Below are 21,505 nucleotides of genomic sequence, written 5' to 3' on the forward strand. Positions count from 1 at the left end.
CTCACCCTCTGCCCACCCCCAGAAAACCCTTGTTACACGACAATATGGTGTCACAGTCACAGAGAGATGCCCAGTCACTAGGTATGTATGTGACAATACACTCCATGATGAACCTGAAGAGTGAATGTTGGAGAAGGTGGCATTTTACCATCACTTTAGTCTTTTCCAACTGTCTGTGGCCTGTGACTTGTACAACTCTGTCAACGTGTGGCCCATGTTGATTTGGGCTCAGAAGTTATAGCAGTGTGGCCTTGGGCAAGTTACTAAACCAATTTAAGTCTCATTTTTTTCCACAGTGAAATTAAAGGAAGGAAGGAAAAAAAGAAAGAAAGGAACAGTCACATTTACCTTGCAAAGTGATCATGATGCTGGGGTCTGGGTCAGTGGTAGAGCACTTGCCTAGCATGCACCAGGCCCTGGGTTCAACTCCCAACATTGCAAATGAAAAAAAAAAAAAAAAGAAAGAAAATGAAATAGTCTCTGTGCAAATGAAATTGTCTCATAAAGTGCTTAGTAAAATGGCCTGTAGTAAGTGAATGACTGTTGTCACTGTCATGACTAAACTTCACCAAGGTTAGCAAATGAAGCTACGATCACTGCCCCAAATAACCTAGTGTTTAGGGGGAGAAACAGGGAGAAAGTGGACAATGACAGTGTAGGGCAGTCAGTGCAGTGATGAAGGGGACACAGGGGCCAGCAGACCACCTTGAAGAGAATAGCTCAAGTTGGGGGTGAGGTCAGGGAAGGTTTCCCTGAGGAACAGCTTAGCAAATTTTTAAAGTGCATGACACATGGAAGCAATTTGGGACTGCAAATTGTGGAGAGACCACAAGCCCATGTGGTAGCTATAGAACTAACCTCTTTCTAGAGGCTTCTGCCTCTGTTGTCGGCATCCTCTGGCTTCTGGCTGCAGTGCTGGGTGGCCAGGATGCCAGGCATCCTCACCGGCTCTTTCTTCTCCCCCAGTGTCCAACAAGCACCCGTTTGTGGACAGCAATCTTCTCTACCAGTTCAGAATGAACTTCCGTCGGAGGAGAAGACTGATGGAGCTTCTCAATGAAAAGTCCCCCTCCTCCCAGGAGGCTCATGACAGCCCCTTCTGCCTGAGGAAGCAGAGCCATGACAATCGGAAATCTACCAGCTTCATGTCAGGTACGCCGGTCCCATGATGTATGTGAACCTGTATTTGCCTTATGAGAAATGGTAGAATAATAATTCTTCTTTGTGAAACTTTCTCCAGCAGATTTTTATTTAAGAATAACCAAGAAGTATGCAAATAAACAAAACAAAAAGCAAAAAACAAGTTGTTCTCAGGCTTAAATACCATGAAGTCTGTTTTATGAAATTATGTACTTGAATTAGAGAAGATCACTCAAGCTCATTCATGCCTTATTTACTTTTCATTTACAAACAACTCTCTTCTTCCTCCTTTTTTATCTTTTTATTTTTTTTATACTAGGAATTGAACTCAGGGCACTTTGCCACTGAGCCACCTCCCTAGCCCTTTGTGTTTTTAATTTTGAGACAGGGTCTCCCTAAGTTGCTTAGAGCCTCTCTAAGTTGCCAAGGCTGGCCTCAAACTTATAATCCTCCTGCCTCAACCTACTGAGTCACTGGGATTATAGGTATGTGCCACCACACCTGGCTCACAATTATATGTCATCAATGATCCTCCTTCCTTCCTTCCTTCCTTTCTTTTGGTACTTGGGTTTGCCAGGGTGCTTAACCACAGAGCCACATCCCCAGCCTCTTTTTTTTTTTTTTTAATTTTAAGACAGGGTCTTGCTAAGTTGCTCAGGGCCTCACTAAGTTGCTGAGAATGTATTTGAACTTGCAATCTTCTTGCCTCAGCTTTCTGAGCTGCTGGGATTTCAGATGTGTACCACCATACCCTGGAATGACTAGGTTTTCTAAACCTTGACTTTAAACGGCTATTTTAAGGACAAATAAAGGACTTATATATGTGTGTACACAAACAATTAAAAGGTAACTGATTGTCAACCCATCATCAAGAAGCAACACAAAGAAAACTAGGAAAAGCAGCAGCAGGAGCTCATAAAGCACACAACCTGTGGTAATGTGTAAAATCAAGCTGTCTCGGGTTTTCAGTTACTAATTGTATGTCACCAGTGGTGGTGATTGATATCCACAAAGATAACTTAGAAAAGGTGAACTTGAAGAAAGTGTCATTTTGTTTAAGAGGGTGAGATGCTTAAAGGGGTGTTTTCAACTTCTCAGAAAACTTGGCTTTCACTCAAGGGACTTGTTGGCTGAAGGTCTGGAAGTACTGGGCCTCCTCTAGCACCAACGGAAGCGTCCTGTCTTGGTTCTGGGTAGGATTTGACTGAGAACACTTACAAGTGTGTGCAGAGATATTTCTAAGTCCCAGGTACTGAAACAAGATAGGTTGTGTGAATTTTCTCATTTAATTGTTACCACAAACCTACGAGGATTTTTCATATCTTCGTTGTACAGGCAGAGAGGAATTGAGTGGCTTACCCAGGGTTTGAAGTGGCGGATGGAGTTCTCTTGGCTCCGATGTTTACTTTCTACTGGCCCTGACCTAAGCCCCAGGCATACCTGGTTCCTCAGACATTGCTGGGCTGGAGCAGAGGATGAAGCAAGAGCTGTGAAGGGAAAATAAAAGCTAGCCAAAGATCAGCAGCCTAAGCCTGTGCTCCAAGGTCAGCCTGGCCAGACTTAAAGGACACCTAAAGTTGTGTGTCTTCTGAAGGTTGTAGCCTAATGCAAATGCAGAGTTAAGAGTTCACTTTTGCACTGGTACAAAGTTTTACCTGTTCCTCAAGAGGCCCCAGCAGACTCGAACACATGATGCTATTGAGAAGGAGGCTGTAGTCATCATAGTCCTCCAGAAAGCTAGATTTATTTTTTGCTTCCTTGTGCCAGGCAGTGGGCAGAGTGCTCTCCCTAGCCTCTTTCTTTCACTTGTGGCCCTTTCCCTGCTTGAGAGCCAGCCTGTTCCACGGCAGGAAGAACCAAATCAGAAAATTGAAGACACTGCCTCATGTAACACTTTGAAAGTATGAATATGTGCTCTATATTTTAAGCCCCTTCTCTCATGACTCTGAATGATTAATGGTTTGATATGAAACCAGGAGGCATTTACCATCACTGTTTATTTATCACACATGTAGCCAGCACTGAACTTACACCCTGGCCAGGAACGCTTGGGTTTGGTCATTCCTGAAATAATATCAGACTTTCATGGACATTCTATAATCCTTCTGCTTGCAGTAATCCTGTGAGCTCACATGGTTACTTTACATCAGGGAAATCGAGTCTCAGAGAACTGAAGACAGTGGCCAAATTGTGCTGTAAGTGGCAGAGCTGCCCCTCAAGTTCCTGCTTTTCTGACTCCAAGGCCAGGGTGTGTTTTCCTGGCCAACGTGCCTTGCTTTGCTGTACCTTGCCTCTGGAAGAAGCGTGGGTGCTCCAGGGAACCGAGATGGCCCCCGCAGTGACTGTGTATGTCTTCCCTTCTGCAGTCAGCCCCAGCAAGGAGATCAAGATTGTGTCTGCAGTGCGGAGGAGCAGCATGAGCAGCTGTGGCAGCAGCGGCTACTTCAGTAGCAGCCCCACCCTCAGCAGCAGCCCCCCTGTGCTCTGCAACCCCAAATCTGGTGAGTTCATGAAAGGCGGTCCTGCTCCTGGCTATGGGGACTGGGACAGATGTGCAGGCTGGGTTCCCTGGTGAACAAGTCTCCCTGAAATGGAGGGAGACTGCAGGAATCTTGTGAGAGCTGGCTCTTAGGGGAGAGAGTAGAACTGGGCAGAGGAGAAATTAGATGGCGAGTCAGTCTCAGTGAAGGCTGCATTGGACCCCAGTGGAAGATCTGCACTGGGTGGCGCCGTAGAGTCACATGGAGTTGTGTTGAGAGGGCTGGGCTTTTGTACCCACCCACAAGTTAACCAGATTTTAAATGTTGCTATCCCAGAGAGGAAGCCATGACTGGCCAGTGTTACTCTCTTCAGAGAAGTGGTTCCCAAAGACAGCTGAGGGCCATCTGCTGTGAGCTCTCCCAGCAGCTGGGAGGAGCCCCTCAGCCTTTGAGGGGCAGCTGCTCACTATAGTAGGAGAAACAGCGCTTCCCCAGGCTGGAGGGTACAGAGACACATCAGAGGCTTGTGCTCTTAAGGAAGAATGGATCTATGCAAATCCACCTGTCTCTGGAATTCCCGGGTGCCTTACACTTTTAAAATCTACTCATCAACCTCTATGGTCTCTGTATGCCTGGGAAAAAAATGCAGGTTCAAAGAATGTTGAACTTGTACTAAGAAACAATCCTCCCTTGACCTCATCACCCAGGAACCTGCAATCCATCCACATTACCCCTTTCTCACTCCCCCTACCTGCCCAGTCCTCACTGTTCTTCCCAGGATGAGATGGTGTATGACATCATTATAGTCATCACTTGAGAACATCCTCAACTCCAGTTGTTCAGTGCACTTTCCACCTTCCCTTCAGTGTGTCCTTTCAGGGGACTTTGTTCTTTCTGTTCATGTTTCCCCAGCATCAGATGTTGGGGATACAGAGACGGGAGGCCATGACCCCTTAGCTCAACGAGCACTTCATCCCCGTGGAGGAAAAATCAAAACATAATAAGATGAAGGGCTAAAAGATGTTGTTCAAAAGGTTTAAAGAGGAACTTGTCATCCAATGCTACTGTCTGGGAAGGTGGCTGCTTTTCCTGATCTAACTTTTGTTTCTCTGCCTTCCGAGAACTGGTGGCAAGAATAAACTTGCAAGCAAATGAAGAAACTTGCTTCCATCCTGGTCTTGGCTGCAAAATTATTGAATACCCATGTTCTACTATGTTTTGCTGTTACTGGAGTGTGCTTATAAGGGAGAATGAGAAAGGAGAAGGACTTTCTAGAAAAAGGATATTCAGGGCTTGTGTAGTGTGTGCTAGGCCCCGAGTTCCATTCCCAGCACAATAATAAAAGAAGAAGAAGGATATTTGAAAACTGGGTAGAAGTCTGAAAGGCCTCCTCAAAGTTAAAAGCAAAAGATCTCAGTTTCAAAAAAAAGGACAGTCATGCTATCTCCATTTTTCCATATATATTTGTGTGTGTGTGTGTATGTACATATATTTATATTTGTGTATATACATATGTATATATTTGCACATGCTAAACAAGTGCTCTACCACTGAATTACATCCGCAGCCCCCACCCACAGATGGATAGGTAGATTAAAAAACCTTTTTTTAAATATATATCAGAGATTGAACCTAGGGGTGCTTAACCACTGAGGCACACTCACTGCCTTTTTTACTTTTTACTTAAGACAGGGTCTCACTAAGTTGCTGAGGCTGGCCTCGAACTTACAATCCTCCTGCCTTAGCTGATATTGCAGGGGTGTGCCACCAAGGCTGGATATTTATTTTTTTGATTGCATATGATAAAATATGAGCAAAGGGTTAATTATTTAAATTAGCAACACATCTGTGTGCTCCCAGGTGGGTTATACTATTTCCTGTTTTCCCCTTTCACCCAGATCAGAGGGAAGAATTCACTGATAAGTGGGTAGAAAAGGAAGCTGCCTTTCTTGAGTCTCTGAGGCCTGGAGCAGTCAGGACTGAATAGTGGCTCCTGCATCTCACTTATTACCCATATTCTGACAAGCTTCTCCTTCACCCTTGTGAAGGTGGCCAGTACTTTGTGAGCTCATCTATGATCTTTTTTTTTCTCAAGCAGATAAACAGGCCTTCAAAGTAAAGAATTTAAAATTAACCACACAGAAACATCAATATGTATTTTTGGTAGTTTATTAAAAAAATGCCTTAAGCCAGGCATTCTGCCCAAAAAACTATAGCTATTATGACCATAATCAGTATCCTGCTAAAATGTTATCTTCCAAGGATATGAAAAAAGGACTCTAAGGATATTTTTTCAAGCCTCAAAAGTTTCTAGTTTTTCAAAGTAATAAAGAAATAAAGTACATTAAAATAAATGGTCAGTGTGATGGTGTCCTGTATTCAGATTCATAAACTCCATGAGGATTTATGGGGCATGGAGAGGAATTGTCTGCCAGGATTAAAAAATATCTCAGCCCTCCAACATGGACCACTTTTCTTATCTCCTTTCCATCTACTGAGAGATTCTGTTCCCAGCTGGATATTTAACCTACTCCCTTTTGTTTAGTGAACATAAAATCATTTGCTGTTTTATAAGCTTCTGAGAGCAAAAGTAGTAATCTCAGCCATCTGTCATCTCCGCAGAAGCATTTCACTGCCTTTAACTGAGAGATCTTGTTAGGCCTGGGCTGCACCCAACAGACAAGACCCAGCTGCTTGGAAATCACACATGCCTTGCCCCACACTCCTGCCCACTTATGCAGGGCTGGTGTCTGACCTCTGGTTGCCACTTGCAAAGGGAATTAGAGCTGGCACTTGTCCAGGCTGGCCTGGCTCTGGCACTTTCCATTTCCTTGTGGCACTTAAGTCCCTGATTTTCATATAAACTAGAATGGTCTCTGTCCCCGATCAACTATTCTAGAAGGAAGGGGAAATCCTTTCTCCAGTTCTTAATAGGCATACAACAGATGATAAAGTTATTTGTGGGTGTTTTTTATAGCTGGCGTGTCAGGAATTGGCTGCTGGCTTTTCCATCTTGGTAGGCAACAGCAACAGGTGAGCCGCTGAAAACAGACATCTTAGGATGAACAGACACCACACCACACCACTGTCTTCCAGAGCTTCTGAGCCCTTCTGTCTACTTACAAGACAGCATAGTGCACGGGGTCAGTGTAACACAGTGGCCGAGAGTGTGGGCATGGACATTCAACATCTGACTTTGGTCCTAATTCTGGAAGCTGCTAATTAGCTTTAGGTCCTTGGCCATAAATACTTTAACTATTTTAGGTTTGTTTTCTCACATATAAAATGAGGATACTGATGAACCTAACTAATTAGTTCTTGTGATAATTAACTGAATAATGGGTTACCTAGCATGATACTCAGGACATGCTGAATTCTCAGAAAAATTCACCAGTATTATCACTCTGGGCACAAGGCAGTATTATATGTAGCCCTGTGTTCCTATGTTATTTAGGAAATGAGTAGAGCTCTTTTTTTTTTTTTTAAGAGAGAGAGAGAGAGAGAGAGAGAGAGAGAGAGAGAGAGAATTTCAATATTTATTTTTTAGTTTTCGGCGAACACAACATCTTTGTTTGTATGTGGTGCTGAGGATCGAACCTGGGCTGCACACATGCCAGGCGTGCGCACTACCGCTTGAGCCACATCCCCAGCCTGATGAGTAGAGCTTTAATGCATGGGACAAGGGCAGTGTGGGAATGGGGTTGGATCTGGTTAGTGCTTAAAGCTTGACTCTCAGACTGCTGGAGCTATTTTTTCCTACCTTTGAAACATATAAATGCATAATAGATTTATAAGAGAGAAATGGGAAAAATAGAAAACATGACATTTTCCTTTATAGGAAAACTTCGACCCTGTCCTTTGTCCCTTCTGCTTCTATTCCCCTTTTGCTACCCACCAACTCCTTAGCTCTGTGGGTGGGTTTAGGGTTACTTGTTTGCTGATATTTTATTACTAACAGTGGGGCAGGGGCCTGGCCACTGTAGTTCACTGATGGTCACGTAACAGGTGTTCAGTAAGTATCTGCTGAATGAATGAAGGAAGGACTTCCAAGTACTCATTCCCTGACCCTGTGTCTGCTTCTCAGTGCTCAAGAGGCCAGTCACTTCTGAGGAGCTCCTGACTCCTGGGGCACCATACGCAAGGAAGACGTTCACGGTATGCTTATGCCTTGTTTTTTCTCCTGTGATACTCATTTTTCTGTCATGTCAACATGTTGATGTGTAGCTCATGGACTGAATTGAAAACTTGTCCTAAATTTCCTTTGTTTTTCACATGTGTTGTGAGCAAACTATGTTAACATAAACAAAACACATTTGTGTCTTTCTAGAATACCACAATTTATTGAATAACAGTAAATTCACAGGCTATACCACGCTGATCAGTGGCAGTTCACTGAATATTTGTGGGTCACCTGGTAGTCATAAGCCAGGAGACCACAGGTTCTTTTACTCTAATCTTAGTTTCTAGTATCTGTAACACTCAAGTTATACTTTACACAACTATATATACAGTTTACAGAAAGGTCAAGAAGAAGTTAAGGCAGCCATTGGGGTTCAGGAGGCTGCATTGAGAGCAAAGGCAGAGAGAGACATGAATGCAGAGTCAAAGAGTCAGTGGAAGTGGTCGGGATGCAGAACTGTCAAAGCACAGGAACTTATGCTAGGCCAAGGTCTGCCTGGACAGCAGGTTCACAGTGTCAGCTTGAGATGTTAGCTTGGAGTGGGTGTGCATGGTGATCACTGGCAGGAGAAACTGCTCTGCTAAAGTCCAAGGACAGAGATTCAGAGGTTCATCACTGTGGGTTTTCCTGGGCAAGCTTGGGACGAGTGACAGGTGACAGGAAAAGGGTGCTGTCGTGACCAGACTCAGGGTGCTTCTCCTTTTTGGGCTTCAAGTAGGGGGTTGCTTCATTCAGTAGTCTAGGGTATTCCATAAGCTCATGAGCCTGTTTTATTTTTCCCCCATATGAGTTTGATACACCTGTCCATATGCTTCTGATTAATTTGATGAGGCCACAGGTGGCCATTTTTATCAGTGTGATTAATTTGTCAGTTTTTGGCTTATGGTTGTTTTATGTTTGTCTGTTTGTACAAACAAGATATAGAGTCATTCTACCTGAGCACTTAAACTCAACATTGTGTAGCTTATGGCAGACTACAAAATGGAGCAGCTCAGGTTTAGGCCCAGCCTGAACACTGCTGTTTTATATATCATGAAATAACTCAGAGAGGGCACAGCCTGCTCTCCATATTATGAAAGTAGGCTTTTTTTTTTTTTTACACTAAGACACTAAAACATAAAGCACATTAGGTCTTTACATGATTCACTTGTTATTCACATAGTATTTTGGTATCTTAAATTATTTTTGATATGTCTTTTAAAAGAGATTTCCATTATGCCCTTATGCTAATGTAATTATGGAATTCTAAGGCAAATGGTAGTTCAAATAATGCCAACAATTTCTTCTGCATTACACTTAATTTTAAAAATCACTTAAGACAGTAGGGGAGTCTTAAGGTAGAAAAAGGGAATAATCGAATAAATTGTTCCACTGTAAAGAGTGGTGCCTTTTACAATATCAGCAAACCCTGAGTTGTGAAGGCATCTAATTTGGGGCCCTGTGTGGCTGTGAGGGGCTCCTGAAGACCTACTGGGGAAAGGCCCTGCAGCCTTAACTCTGCCTCCCTCTAGCCCCAGAGGTTTTCTTCAGAATGTGGAAGTTTTCTGATTGACAGCACCTCCCCCCATCCCCTTCCTTTCAGATTCCTCACATCTACATCAACTTCCTCTTTTATACACTTCTCTTTCCTCTTGTTTTCCATTACCTCAGGTAGAGAAACACACACACACACACACACACACACACACACACACACAAGCTTTCCACAATCATACATAATGCAGACATTTTTTGATGGCTACTTCTGTTGCTGAGCTGGAGGACTTAACATGAGAAGGCACTCATATATATTTGTATTCAGGGAAAAGGCAAACCGTGCATTTGGGAGTAAAATTTTGTATAATAAACGAAATAATAGCAAACCCTAAAATTGCTAAAGTGATTAAGAATCTTGAGAATTTCCACCAAATTCCTGCTTTCCTCAGTCTCCAGCTTTGAAGAGACGGTGGATTGTATTTGTTTTAGGCTTTTAGTTTTATGCCAGCATTGCTAGTAATTGATTGTGAATGCGTTTCATCTGTATTTCAACTAACGTATATGTTAAGGATGAGTCTGAGAGCACCCAGGGAATGTAACTGCCAATTATACTAGTGATTCTATAGGAAAAGTTTATGTACTATTTCTAAAATAACTTTTAGATTGGAGTCTACTTATAAATTGAGAACTTTATGTACCTTTCACTTCCTTTTTCTCTTCCCTTCTTTCTTTGTTTCTGTTGTTGGTACTGGGAATTGAACACAAGGGTGCTCTACCACTGAGCTATATTCCCAGCCCTTTTTATTTTTCTCTCTTTTTTTTTTTTTTTTTTTTTGAGACAGTCTCTCTAAGTTGCCCAGGGTGACCTCAAATTTGCAATCCTCCTTTGGAAGTCTTCAGAATCACTGGAATTACAAGTGCATGCCACTGCGCCTGGATCACTTTATTTTCTTGGTATAGAAAATTGTTTCAAGAAATACTAGGCTCTTCATATTTCTCATTATTAGTAATTTAAATTGTTATTCCAGACATGAGTGACATAGCTAGATAATAGTGTATCGTTTGGATCCAGATGGAAAAGACAAACTTGGGGTAGAGATTGGATTTGGAGAGAAATTTCAACCATGTTTTTAAGATCTTCTAAACCTTCTACTAGATTTTGATATTGAATTGTCGAGCAGCCTAAGAAAGAGGTAGTCTGCCAATTATTTATTGAGTAGTGCCCTCCCAAAAGCAACTTCCTTCTGCCAAACAGGTTCTGTTTCTCAACCACATTTTCCACAGAGCTATGCCTGCTTTCGTGATAGAAGCAAAGTATTCCATCCCCTTAACAAGGTGGCGAGGAAGTGGAGAAAGATGTGTCATGGCACATGCTTAATCCTGTGCTGGTTTTCTGTCTCTTGGCAGGACAGGCAAATTGCCAGGGACTGCCTGCCGATTGTTAATTGTGGTTTTCTTCTCTAGATTGTTGGCGATGCGGTTGGCTGGGGCTTTGTGGTACGAGGAAGTAAGCCATGCCACATCCAGGCTGTGGACCCCAGTGGCCCTGCAGCGGCAGCAGGAATGAAGGTACTCCCAGGCCTTTCTGATTTGGTTTGTATCTGTCCTGGGTTCAGGCTGCAATTCTGTCATGGGATCCAAAGCCCTCTCAGGTTGTGCCCTTTTTATTTCTTAATCTCCACACCCTTTACCTGTCCCAGGTAACACTTCCAGCCTTATTTATTATTTGATGCCATCTGTACTTTCTCTCCCTAAGTGTTTTTATTCCATTTTTGTCAAATTTCCTTTTCCCTTTCTGAATACGGTCGAGATGAAGCCAACCAGGGAAGAAGGTTTGCCCACTTCTTGCCTCTGCTTTGTAGTCTCCAAACTCCCATTGTTTTTCTTTCTTTTTTTTCCACATTTCTCTTCTTAATGCTGAATTTGGAGGAGAGGAAATAAATAAATGTGTGTATGTATATATATATATATACATACACACATTTATTTATTTGTTTGTTTGTTTTCAGCGGGGAGGGAAGCTGGGGATTGAACTCAGGGGCACTCAACCAATGAGCCACATCCCCAGCCCTATTTTGTATCTTATTTAGAGACAGGGTCTCACCAAGTTGCTTAGCACCTAGCTAAGTTGCTGAGGCTGGCTTTGAACTTGTTTTCCTCCTTCCGCTAGGATTACAGGTATGCGCCACCACACCCAGGTGTATTTATTTATTTATATATATTTACATAAACATACATATTTCTTTTTGCTTAAATCTCATATCAAAATCTGTTGTGTATGTTGTAGGCAAGGTCCATTCTGTGGATTATGTGCCATCAGTAGGTCATACTAGACCCTAATGAGCACATATTGAGAAAAGAAGTCATGGAATTTGAAGAGAACAATATTCATATCTTGATTCTGGCTTTTTGAGCAAGTTTGGTGACATCTCAGAATCTATTTCCTCTTCTCTGAAATGGCATTAATCTTTCCCTTAACTCTTTTATGGATTATATATGTGGACATACTTGATAAAGTACTAAAGCTACACAAATGTCAATTCGATATTGAATGAACTGAAAGATTTTCTGGCAATAATTTTACATATTGTTTGGTACTAAAGTGATGTGTGTCCAAGAAAATTGGGAAAACACAGACAAGCCTAAAAAAAGTTGAAATTGCCTGTCATCTTTCTTAATCCAGAAACGACAACTATATAACATTCTAAAAGCAGCCTTCTGGATGGATAATTAGTACCCCGTAGAGTAGTACCACTTACATTTTGATTTTTATTTTTCTAGACTTCTTGTATGCATATATGGAAATACATTGTCTTTATAACAGAAATGAAAGAGAATATTGAAAGCATTGATTTTTTTTTTCTCAGAGCTTTGAAACACCTTTATCTAGCCCAGTTTTGTTCTGTCATCTGTGAAACATCTCCCAGGGCGTATTGATCTCAGTTATCCGGGACATGGGAGGGTTCAGCAGGCTGGAAAGCTGTAGATCACTCTCACCATTCACTCATCAGTGCTTTCATCCTCTTCCATTAGGCTTTTTCTGGTGCAGCAACAGGCGTGATTGGATTCTCCACCTGTCTGGTTTCCAGCATGTGCCCTCTGGCGTTGGTGTACACACTGGGGGAAAAGGGGGAGCAAAGAGCTTCACCTTTAGTGCCAGTCTAGGTAATCAGGCTGGTGTGATCAGGTGCTGGCTCTGCACCCTGATTTCACGACCTTGTCCGAATGGGGGAGGCACAGTCCTGCTGTGCCCTGTGCCCCATGGCAGCTGTGGAAACCTCAGAAGACCTTCCCTACCTTCTCAGTACCACAGCAGGCACAGCACCAAAGAAACTCAGCAGGAAAGTTGGCTAGGAACATAAAGGGCAAGCACTTGTGTCTGTGCCGAGGCTGAATTTCTCATTTTCTAATGGAACTCTTGGCTGTGGGAAGGATCTTACATTTTATTTCCACAGTAAAGTACCCAGTATGGATGATTTTGGAAGAGAGCTTCGGTGCTGAGCGTGCATTCATTCACATGAGGACTTGGCTTTAAGCACATTTCCTTTGAGGAAAACAGTAGATTTATATTGCAACTGAAGAACTTGCTTTGCCTAGCCATGTGTATAGGGAATTTAATTGATTCTAGTTCATCTCTGTCAATTAACATGCATAATTGGCATGTCAGTTAATTAACTATTTGCTGTATGTACCTGGATAAATGGGTTTCCTGATATATGTATTTTTTATTTTATAAACTAATACATCATATGGTTTATATTTTTTATTTTCCTTGGAAGTTTATAATGGTTTTCCTATATCCTGGAGCTGTATAGAATTCATCAGAGCAGCTCTTCTGCAATTGCATAACATAGCTCTCTTATTCAGCAGAATGTTCTATCCTGAGCTTCTCTACTTAAAAGTAGCTTTATTTGTATTCTATCCCATTTTATTTTATTTGCAGTACTGGGAATGGAATCCAGGGGTGCTGTACCACTGATCCATATCCCCAGCTCTTCTTTTAAATTTTTTAAAATTTTGAGACAGGGTCTCTCCAAGTTGCCAAGGCTGAATTTGAACTTCTGATCCTCTAGCCTCAGCATCTGGAGTTGCTAGGATTATAGGCTAACACAAAGCAGCCAGCACCTTGCCAGGGTAATTCTTACAGAACAGGAAGGAATAAGCCACAGGAGAATTAAAGTCTGAAATAATTAGTGAAGAAATAAGACAAAGTCAAAATTAGTTTTAAGGGAGCGCCAGATGGGTTCTCCCAGTCCTGGTGGAAGCTGGAACAGAACAGTTAGAAAACGGCTCCAATTCTTTATTTAAGGGAGAGCATCAAAGGCGGGGATAGGTTTCAGTGGGTAGAGTCTTGCTTCATGGTGTCTTGCAGTGGACAGCTTGATTGGCATCTTGGGAAGCCGCATCTATTTCTGGGAGTCTGTGTGGCTAGGTGGCTGCAGCAGGTCACCCCATCTCTGGTGCTGTGTGGAACCTGGCGGAGCTGAATAGAACACATATGTATCTGGGCTGTCTTAACCAGCACAAGTGCCACTGGAAGTTTCCAGATACCAGACCTTCCTATTCACTGACTACAATGCCAGTTTTGGTCCATACGTAGTCCACGATGGCTCTTGACAACAGGTGTGTGCCTCCTCATCCAACTTAAAACCATTTTAAACTGCACACACTTCATCTCCTTCTTGGAAATTAATAAAAGAAATCAGCATATTAAATTTCTAATCTTGCAGAGGGCTAATTTTGTTTCAATTATTTAACATATCATTTTATCACTTAAGAGAAACACTCAAATGGAGTCTTCATTGGTTAAGATAGCTCTCAAACTGTTAGAAGATGCCTTTGGCCAAACTATTTTGGAATGAAATTCATAGAGATATAGTTTTGAATGCACTATTGGTTTGTTGGTTAAATGAAAATGATGGTGATTGTCATGCCCTTCAAATAATTTAGCTGTGTTTATTCATTAGAGATAGTTTGTTCATGATTCTCTGACCTAAAACACTTACTAAACTATCTCATATTTTACCACTTGTGTTAGTAATAGAATGTTTCAGTTTCATAAGAAGCCAGTTGTATAATGTAATACTGAGAGCTTGTTTCCACCAACCTGTCCTGCCACAGGGTTTTGATTTTGCAGTTCTCTTGGTGGGCATAAGGGGAAGGTCTGCTTATGTTTCCACAACTCTAAAGTGGAGCATGAAATATGCCAAGTGTCAAAAGTGTGGTTGCACCCATGGCTGCACATTTGTATCTCCTTCTTCCCCAAATTTTCTATTTGCTGACTTTTCACTCATCTTTGGGAATTTCACCAGCAGCTGCAATTCCTTTCAATACAAAGGAGAAGGGAGAAAACATGAAAAGGAACCCTTGTTTCCTGAGGGTCGTCTCTGTGCCTGTACCTTGCTGGCCCTTCTCTTCGTGAGCCCATTTAATGGCTACAGCAAAATACTAATGTCCTGAGGGAGCAGCAATTTCAGGATATCTGTCCTCTCTATCACTCCAGTTAACTCCATTTCTGGACCACGCTATGATCATCTTAACCTACATGATCTTCTAACCAGGCAGACTTTTTACATTTCACTAGTATCTCATGATCGCGCCTATGTCCAGCTCTTAAGTAAATCTAATTAATTGACTCTGGCCATGAATGCTCTAATGGCTTCCTGTCGCAATGAGAATAAACTCCAGATGTCTTTTGTGGACTGCAGAGTCCTTGATCTGGTTCTGCAGATCAGAACCTCATCTCCTGCACTGTGTTGCTTATAGTACCCCTGACTTTCTCTTTGTGCTTCCCAAATATCAGGTTTGTTCCTACTTGAAGAAAGATGGCTGGTTCCATTGTTGTCTTTCTAATCTCAGGTTACATGTTGATTTTTCAGAGAAGCCTTCCTTAAATATCCTGTGATATTCCCCTATCTTCCACCAGCTGCTCTTCATCATATCACCCTGCTCTCTTAGTCATTTCAGTCTGCTGTATCAAAAATAATATAAACTAGGGGCTGAGGTTGTAGCTCAGTGATGGAGTGTTTGCCTAACACGTGTGAGACACTGGGTTTAATCCTCAGCACCATATAAAAATAAATAAATAAATAAATAAAATAAAGATATTGTGTCCAAAATAATAATATACACTGGGAGGTTTTGTAAATGACAAGCATTTGTTTGGAAAGTCCGAGATCAAGATACTGGCAGATCCATTGTCTGTCAGGGCCTGCTACCTGGTTTTCAAAGGCCATCTTCTTGCTGTTTCCTCACACGTCATAGAGCAGAGAGAAGAGCAAGTCTTCCTGTCGTCTTCTTATAAAGGCACCAGTCCCATCCACTCTCATGACCTAATCCCTTCCTGAAGGCCCCGCCTCTGTGTTATTCTACAAAAGGTTCAGGGAACTTATATACGGAGCCACCTGTATCATGAACTTGGGCCTTTCCCATATATGGTCTTGACTTTTGAAGGTGGGTGGGTTACAGTCTCCCTACTTCACAAGTGAGGAAACCCAATTAATCCCTTCCTGGTTACCAGTTTGTAAATATCAAGAGCTAGATTCAAATCCACATGCTTCTCATAGTATTAGTTCAAGAAATACAAATCGAGGCACAGCCCAATAGATGACATGTCCCATTAAAATCTTAAACCCTAGGTAGACTGCTCTTGGATTCATGACCTTTCATGTCTCCTGTGCAGAGACTGTATATTCTATTCAAAGTGCATTGGAAAAGTGGTCACATATTCATCTGGGTTGGCTTGAAGAAGATCAAATGAGTAGTTTTAGTCCCTGGCACTGGCCCCTCACTTAGGTGAGGACTAGATCTTGCAGTGTCATCCAAGTGAAAAATCTAAAATACTTACTTTCGTTAGTTAAATGAAACACTTGTTAGAACCAACGGTTGAGCCTTTAGGCTACGAAGGAATCTGAGCCATATTTACAAATAAAGGACAAAAGATATCTTTGCTTTTTTTCTGGAAAGTTTATTTTTCTTGTGGGAATAATTAAATCCTGCCAGAAGCAGTATTCCAGTTTTCATGCTGCCCGTGCCAAGTCTCAGAGGGATTTCAAGACTCCTGGCTTCTTTTCTTGTTTCCTGCTGTGATGAATTGATGGATGTGGACTGACTCCATCTCTTTTCTCTGTTTACTTATTTCTTTGCATGTTTATATAGAAACAGAACTATCTGAGTCAGAATAAGGAATTAGTGGCCATTATATCTTTTTTCCCTCTTTTAAAAATTGACTTGTTTTTCACACAGAAAAAAAAATTTTCAAAATCCTGCCCATTGATCTTTTCTCCCCAGGGACAGAGTGCTGTGTTATTTCATGGAGTTTACCTACTGCACCAAAAGAGGCCAGGTTCTTACCTAATTGGCCAAGTCAGTTTGGGCACTAAAGTAAATTATGGAATGACCATCCACAGAGATTTTTTTTAAATGACTTCATTTGATGTTTTTAAAAGTAGCTCCTTTCCAGGTGACTTCAGGCTGCTCTGTGCCTTGGCTGGCCCTTGCAGAGGGTGACAGGAATAGTGGGGACGAGAATCCTCCACTTGCCACTGGGCAGGACTGGGAGGGAAGAGACAACTCCTTTGCCTGGGAGGAACCTGCCAATAAGCGAGGGCCACTTCCCGGGCTCAGACTCACATCATCTCCTGCTCTGTCCCCTTCCTTAGCAGGGAGCCTTCCCTGTGCCAGGCTCCAACAGTCCTCAAGTGCACATTCACCTCTACCATGTGCTTGGCATTAGGTTAGGCCATCCTGGGATTTACAGTTGAGAGAAGAAAAAGAGACATTAAGCAAACACTTCCCCTAATGAAAGTAGAATTACTGTAGGAAAGGAAAGGGGGGGGGGACCTGATGCTTCTGCTTTTGCAGAATAAAGGGAGAATGAGCAGGAACACTCCCCGACCTTCAGGGGAAAGAAGGCCTGTGCTGAGACCCAAAGAATGAACAGAAACCTGCTAAGTGTGTGCACCCTGCATGTGTATGGGTGTGCACAGGATTGGGTGTTCACATGGGTACACACACACACACACACACACAGGTTTTATTCTGTATGGAGGGAACCCAGAAGGTAGCATGGTGTCTTGCAGAAAAGAATGAAAGTCATAACCAGACTGCAGTGTGAGGAGAATTGGGAAGGAGGGAGCTGTGGATTAAGGAAGTTTCTTGCCTTTTTTTTTATGATTTACCCCATGAGGAATATGTCTAAGATATGTTTTTTTCTAGTTATCCCTCCCTGTGAAATGTAGATCCCAGTGATTTACAGAGTACCTGTTTATCTATTATGTTTCACTGTATATATGTATACAGTGTGTGGATATATATATATATATATATATATATATATATATATATATATATGTATTCTACTATATATATGTCTATACAAATGCACATATGCTTTATACTTAAAAATAGGATAAGCTGGGTGAAACAGCTCACAGCTCTAATCCCAGCAACTCAGGAGGCAAAGGCAAGAGGATTGCAAGTTCAAGGGCAGTCTCAGCAACTTAGCAAGGTCCTACGCAAATTAACAAGACCCTGTCTCAAAATAAAAAATAAAAAGATAGAGGATATAGCTCAATAATACAGTGTCCCTGGGTTCAACCTCCAGTACTGCCAAATTAGTCAAAATGATTTAATCAACACACACACACACACACACACACACACACACACACACACATATATATATATACACACACACATATATACATTTTTCATACTCTAAGAAGCAATATTTGTTCTTTAGGGACTATGTCCCTTTCCTCCTTGAAAAAGCATGATTTAGAGGAAGGAAGAGGTTCAAGATCTTTATAAAATTATGTTCTGAATTGAGGCATAATTTTCATGCAATAATGCACATGGCTTTTAAGTGTGTAGTTTACAGGTTTGGTCAAATGTGCACGCTAGTGTCACTACCAGTCAGATTGTAGGACATGTCACTCCAGGAAACTCTTCACATCTCTTTCATGTCAGCCCCTCCACCAGAGGCAGCCATGGATATGATTTCTGTCATAAGAAATTGGGTTTTTGGAGTCAGATGGATCCATTCGCCCCTCCTCCTGCCTGTGTAAGGTTTGGCACATCATTTAGCTTCCCAGGCCCCTCTCTCTCGTCTGCTGACTGAGGACCTTTGTGGCTCTTCCTCAGGGCTAGGTGAGGGGTTGAGGGAGGTGGTGTACGGAGCCCCTTACCAGGCTGGGCACCTGGTCCTCCCCTCCGTCCCACTCTGAATAATACATGGGTGCATCTCTAAGAGCCCAGCTATAGCCAGTTTATAAAATAAAGCTGAATACCTCTTCAGTCTTGGACTTTGTCTTAGTGCCTCTGAATGTCATGCTTGCCAGTCCAGTTGCCCTGTGCTCTGCCCTGCCCATTCCAAGGTCACTTCATGGTCTAACATAACTGCTGACGTGATAGTGATTAGGGTTTGCGTTCTAGCCACACTGAAGGGAAGAAAGGAGGCAGAGGGCACTGCCCCTCATTTAAAAATACTTCTTGGGAGTTGCACATACTACTTTCCATTTCCCCACATTTCTATTCCTCACCTCGTCTTGAGAGCCACCATCACACTCCGCTGGATATAGGGACACAGGCTCTGCCTGACTAGCTTCATCTTGGCCATTGGTAGCCCTGTCCCCACATGCCATTTTCCACTTCCAGAAATGTCCAGGAGCATCTCTGCTTCTTCTGGCCATCCTCTCATTCTTTTCATCTGGCCCATCTCTTCCCCACTCTCTTCAGGCCCATGTCCACCTTCACCTAGAACTTGAGACTCAAGTGTGTTATTGCCACTAGGTCATGTGATGGATAGTCCAGACTTCAGTGTCAGACTCCTGGGTTTGAGTCCCAGCTTCACCACTTTTTCTTAGTAACAAGGATAGTTGCTTAAAGTCTGAGCCTCAAATTCTTCATCTCCAAAAGGGGGCTTATAAAAGTCATGAGCAAATGTAATTTGTGTTCTAGACTGTGGACCATGTAATATAGGTCATGCTAAACAGACCAGAGCAGAATATCTGGTGTCTCTTCTTCTAATCCTATCAGGACTCCCCCTTTATGACCTCATTAACATTAATTACTTCCTTATTCGAAATACAGTTGCACTGGGGGTTGGGGTGTCAATATATGAAGAGAGGGGTAGGGTGAGGGGAGCACCCCATTCAGTCCATAGCATTGACCAATCCAAGCATCTTGGGGATTAAAGACAAGCACAGTAGTGTCTTTATCTACTAGGATGAGGCAGGTGGCTCAGAAGATTCTATATTTCAGACTATATCTGTTTTGATTAAGTTATGAGTGACAAAATCCTTCAAAAGACATAAAATCCTTCAACATATATAGTTACTGTTGTCATGTAAATGCTGGAAGGAAAGCAGCCCATGGCTGAATTGTGTCTCTGTGATTTTGTCTTTTCACTGTGTTCCATCTTCCATTTCCAAGGTCACTTCATGGTCTAACATAACTGCTGACATAATAGTGATTAGGTTTGCATCCTAGCCACTCTGAAGGGAAGAAAGGAAGCAGAGGGCACTGCCCCTCATTTAAAATACTTTCTGGGAGTTGCACATACTACTTCTTTTATATCCCACTGGCTAGAATATAACCACACATGGCTTGGATGCAAGAAAATATGGGGAATGGACATTTTATTTTGAGTGGCTGTTGCAAATTCACATTGTACTTTAATTGGGAACCGTCCTCCAGTCCTAACCCCTAGTGCCTCAGAAGTTGAGTTGACTTTATTTGGAAACAGGGACTGAGGTAAAGTTAAAATGAGGTTTTTAGAGTGACCCCAATCTAATATGACTAGTGTCCTTATAAGAAGAGGAAACTGGATGTAGGGACAGATGCACAAAAAGACGATGTGCAGACCCCCAGGGAGAAGATGTCCAATAACAGGAGCGATGGAGCTACATGCTAAGGAATGTCAAGGATCGCTTACAGACTTAAAAAAAAAAAAAAAAACCTGGACAATCCAAGGAAGGATTCAATTCTGGAGCCATCAGAGAGAGCAAGGTGACACCTTGATTTCACACTTCTAGCATCCAGAGCTGTGAGACAAAATATTCTTGTTATTCTAAGCCGTCCAATTTGGGGGACTTTGTTACAGAAACCCTAGGAAATAAATACAGTTGCCATGTCCAGAAAAAAATGGGGGTTCTATTAATAAAGAGAGGATAGTGGATATTGGGGGACAACTAATAATCTCTGTCATGACCTAGCCCCCCCAAAAAAACCTGCACAAACATCCTACAACACATATTTACTGAGTACCTACCATATGTGATGCCCGATAGCAGGCACAGGGGGTCCAGTAGGGAGCAAAGGCAGCAAGGTCAGGGGCTTCAGGTTTAGTGATGAGGCAGCTATTAATGGCCTGCAAATATCTATTACACACAAATAGTTAATTATAAACTGTGGAACATGTATTTGAAAGGAACATTCCCGAAGGCAAGGCTTTCGTTCCTACATTACAGATTTTTACATATTCACACATTTCATCCATTGTCAGACTTCCACAGTGACGACTCTGAAACATGCATCGAGTCTGTCCTTTTGCCTTTAGCTTAATTCTCCTCATCATATCTTCTGCCAGATGAAATGAAATTATCATTGGTATTACTGTTAGAACTTGGGGTCCTCCAAGAGAGCCTGTAAGAGTAATTGAAATGACGGAAACTGAAGTGGGAACATTGGTTTGCCACAAGGTCAGATCCCTGGAATAGAAATTCTGGGTATTGAGTTGATTGAAGGCTTTGTTTTGCACATTCCTGAACCTCCTCCTCTCTCTTCCATCTCAATAAATAACATCAACATCCATCCAGTTGCCTGGGCCAGAAATCTAGAAATCAGCCATGCTTTTCTCTTTTTCCTCTAGTTTAAGATGCTTCTAAAATGTATCTTGAGCGAACCAGTCTCATTTTTGTTTTCTAAAAGGATTTGAGCATGTCAGCAGATATTCAGTTCATATAACGGATACAAAAGTCACAGATGGCACTGAACCTATAGACATTACTAAAAAGGTATTTTTTTTCATTTAATGATTGGAAACATATTCTCCTCTTTCAGTAGGTTTAATGGATAACTGATAAAAGCTCTACGATGTATTAAAGCAATACTTGCTGAGTGATATGAAGCACCAAGCACCATGCTAGGTATATTATATCTGTCTTACTATTTAAGATAATAATCCTCAGACATAGTTATTGTCTCCATTTTTTTAAGAGAGAGTGAA

General features: G+C 42.1%; 1 protein-coding gene across 1 annotated transcript in view; it reads left to right on the top strand.

The window, feature by feature from the left end:
* The window catches only part of LOC308633516 (DEP domain-containing mTOR-interacting protein), a gene marked incomplete at its 5' end in the record, with an annotated part of 68,103 nt that overhangs the window by 19,947 nt on the left and 26,651 nt on the right, over positions 1–21,505 (top strand). Inside the window, 4 exons of the mRNA XM_081266369.1 lie at positions 967–1,152; positions 3,507–3,641; positions 7,705–7,775; positions 10,741–10,845. Of these exons, the coding sequence (XP_081122495.1) occupies positions 967–1,152; positions 3,507–3,641; positions 7,705–7,775; positions 10,741–10,845 (497 nt within the window). The remainder of the gene's footprint in view (positions 1–966; positions 1,153–3,506; positions 3,642–7,704; positions 7,776–10,740; positions 10,846–21,505) is intronic.

This window comes from Spermophilus citellus (assembly GCF_964194105.1).
Source record: "Spermophilus citellus genome assembly, chromosome: 14".
Lineage (NCBI taxonomy): Eukaryota > Metazoa > Chordata > Mammalia > Rodentia > Sciuridae > Spermophilus > Spermophilus citellus.